Source organism: Etheostoma cragini, chromosome 1, assembly GCF_013103735.1.
Source record: "Etheostoma cragini isolate CJK2018 chromosome 1, CSU_Ecrag_1.0, whole genome shotgun sequence".
In the NCBI taxonomy this organism is placed as follows: domain Eukaryota; kingdom Metazoa; phylum Chordata; class Actinopteri; order Perciformes; family Percidae; genus Etheostoma; species Etheostoma cragini.
Window position 1 is genome coordinate 34,283,806 of NC_048407.1, and position 3,255 is coordinate 34,287,060.

The following is a 3,255-nucleotide window of genomic DNA, read 5'->3' on the forward strand; positions in this document are numbered from 1 at the left end:
ACCTGTGGGGGGGGCTCCGGCCACGCGGAGCTGCAGACCAGAGTCCGGTCTCGGGGCAGGGGGGTCAAGACCGCTGGCCTCGCCCAGGTTCTCCGTCATGATCCTCAGCAGCACCGCCAGGTCCTCTTGACTCAACTCCACCTGCAGAGTCCAGACAGCAGGTATGTGTTAGCATAGCTTAGCATACACACACTAGATCAGCCTACTTTAGCATAAAAACACTGGATCAGGGGAACCTAGCAGAGGAACCAGTTGGGTTAGAACCTGAGAAAGAGTAACTGTGTGTGTGTGTGTTTGTGTGCGTGTCTGTGTTTGCGCGTGCGTATGTGAGTAAGTGAGTGTGTGTGAGTGTGCGTCTGTGTGAGTGAGTGAGTGTGTGTGTCTCTGTGTGTGTCTATCTGTGTGTGTGTGTGTGTGTGTGTGTGTCCTCCTACCTTCATGGGCTTCAGATCTCCATTGATCTCCATGGCGACCATCTTGTGATACCAGGAAGCTGCGAGGTTCCTCCTGATGTTCAGCTGCAGGTTGACTGGTTCCAGCAGCTCGGCCCCGGGTTGCTCCGAGACCAGGTCCAGGAAGGTCCTGGGACAGAGTTCACATATACATATACTGGGTACCTGGAGAGTTTGAGTTATTATTTTTGTAGATAATATATTATTATAATTAATATAATATTATTACCTGGAGAGTTTGAGCTGCGTGAGCTGCACGTGCGTGTCGTCGACGGCGACGGGCAGCGGGTATCCGTCCACGCTGAGCAGAGAGAAGCTGTTGGCCACCGTGAGGAGCCCTAGGTCCATCACCAGTGCATTGTGGGAGCTGGAGGACTGGGGGATGATGATGAGCGGAGCTTTCAGCCTGATGTCCATGGACAGACGGAAGCTCTTCTGGGCCAGACCGCGCACGCTGGACGCCGCCTTCTCCGCCGCCTGGACCGTCGCCGCGCTCACCGCCGCTTTGGCCGCCTGGAAGTGGTCTGCAAAGTTCTGGAGGAACACGGAAATATATAGAATATAATATATAAAATATGATATAATCTCATCTCATATCATATATAATATCATATATTTTATTTTTAATGATTGAAAGTGCTCTATGAATAAATGTATTATGATTACTATTATTAACAATAAAACAGACCAGTTTTTACTCCTAAACCTGAATCAAGAAGAGGTCTACAGCTCTTTCTGATGGTTAACATGTGAAATATTAAAGTACACATTATTATTATGGTACACATTATTATTAAATACGTAGCGTACTCACCAGCAGAGACATGAAGAACTTGTGCAGGTAGACCACCTGGATGCAGCCCACGTTGAGCTTCACCCGGCCGTCGGACCGAGACGTGTCGGCGTAGCCAGCGCCGTCGGTGGCTTTGGGCGTCAGACTCAATGAGAAGCTGAACACCTCGTCCCCCACGATGGAGATCGCCTGGAGAACACCAGAGATTAGTCTGGAGAACACCAGTGATTAGTCTGGAGAACACCAGAGATTAGTCTGGAGAACACCAGAGATTAGTCTGTAGAACACCAGAGATTAGTCTGGAGAACATCAGAGATTAGTCTAGAGAACACCAGAGATTAGTCTGGAGAACATCAGAGATTAGTCTAGAGAACACCAGAGATTAGTCTGTAGAACACCAGAGATTAGTCTGGAGAACATCAGATATTAGTCTGGAGAACATCAGAAATTAATTTGAGTCTGGAGAAGATCAGATATTAATTTGGAGAACATCAGAGATGAATCTGAGTCTGGAGAACATCATGTAATCCAAGTGATCAGAACTGGACCCTGGCTCACTGACCTTTTTGTGGATGCTTTTGGGGTCGACGTTGAGAATGATGAAGTCTCTGAGGCGCGCGGAGATGTGAGTCTGGGTTCCTTGCATCAGAAGAGAGCCATGAATCCCTGCAAGACAGAAAACAGGGCAGACAACCATGACAATCCCTGCAGACAGAAAAGAGAGCAGAACAGAAACGGGTACAAGACCGGGTACCTTGGATCTTGATGACGATAAACTGTATATTATTAACAGTCTAAGGGGGGGAGAACAGAACCGGGAACAGGACCGGGTACCTTGGATCTTGATGACCATAGACTGTATATTATTAACAGTCTAAGAGGGAGAGAACAGGACCGGGTACCTTGGATCTTGATGACCATAGACTGTATATTATTAACAGTCTAAGAGGGAGAGAACAGGACCTGGTACCTTGGATCTTGATGTCGGCCATGTTGCAGCTCTGGTCACACACCAGCACGTTGAAGGCTCCCAGTGACATCATCACCTTCAGGTCAATGATGTCACTCTTAGCAGGTGATGTCACGGTGGCTGAAAGACAACAAGGACAAGTTAGACACAGTCGCACAACTTCACACTGTGTGTGTGTGTGTCTGTGTGTGTGTGTGTGTGTGTGTGTGTCTGCAAGTATATGTGTGTTTGTGTGTCTGTGTGTGTGTGTGTGTTTGTGTGTGTGTGTGTGTGTGTGTGTCTGTGTGTGTGCTTGTGTGTGTGTCTGTGTGTCTGTGTGTGTGTGTGGGGGGGGGGGAACTGACTGGATTTGGACGTCCTCTCTTTCCTGGGTCTGGCGTCTCTCTCCGGAGACGTCTCACCGCCGGACGACAACGCCGCCGACAGGAAGTTGATGGTCGACAGCAGAGCCTCAGTGTGGAGGAGAAGGTCGAGAGACATAAACATCACCTGCAGCGAGAGAAAGAGAGAGAAACAGAGAGAGAGAGAGAGAGAGAACTGTGTGAACAGTAATCTGGGGAAGATTTTCTGTAGCATCATGAACTCCAGACTCATAACCTTCCTAACCAAACACTACAGATGAAACTAAAAAAATCAGCATATGGTGCAAAAGTTCGTTCATTTCAGTAATTTAACTTAAAAGGTGAAACTAATATATCATATTTACTCATTACATGCCAAGTGAGACATTTCCAGCCTTTATTTGATATAATTTTGATGATTATGGCGTACAGTTTATGAAAACCCCAAATTCAAAATATCAGAAAATTAGCATATTACATGAAATCAATAGAAAAAGGATTTTAAATACAGAAATGTCAGCCCTCTGAAAAGTATAATCATGCATATGTGCTCAGTACGTTGTTTGGACCATTTTTGCGTGAATAGCCTGTGGCCCTGCTGAGGGGTTATTTTTGCGTGAACAGCCTGTGGCCCTGCTGAGGGGTTATGGAAGACCAGGATGCTATCAGCCTGTGGCCCTGCTGAGGGGTTATGGAAGA

The 3,255-nt window shown here is 47.1% G+C and overlaps 1 protein-coding gene across 1 annotated transcript in view; it reads right to left on the bottom strand.

The window, feature by feature from the left end:
• The window catches only part of LOC117956400 (vacuolar protein sorting-associated protein 13C-like), a 61,646-nt gene that overhangs the window by 25,812 nt on the left and 32,579 nt on the right, over positions 1–3,255 (bottom strand). Inside the window, exons 31-37 of the mRNA XM_034891476.1 lie at positions 2,560–2,704; positions 2,216–2,335; positions 1,808–1,911; positions 1,267–1,434; positions 682–986; positions 435–582; positions 3–141 (exon numbers count right to left, since the gene is read on the bottom strand). Coding sequence (XP_034747367.1) covers positions 3–141; positions 435–582; positions 682–986; positions 1,267–1,434; positions 1,808–1,911; positions 2,216–2,335; positions 2,560–2,704 — 1,129 coding nt within the window. The remainder of the gene's footprint in view (positions 1–2; positions 142–434; positions 583–681; positions 987–1,266; positions 1,435–1,807; positions 1,912–2,215; positions 2,336–2,559; positions 2,705–3,255) is intronic.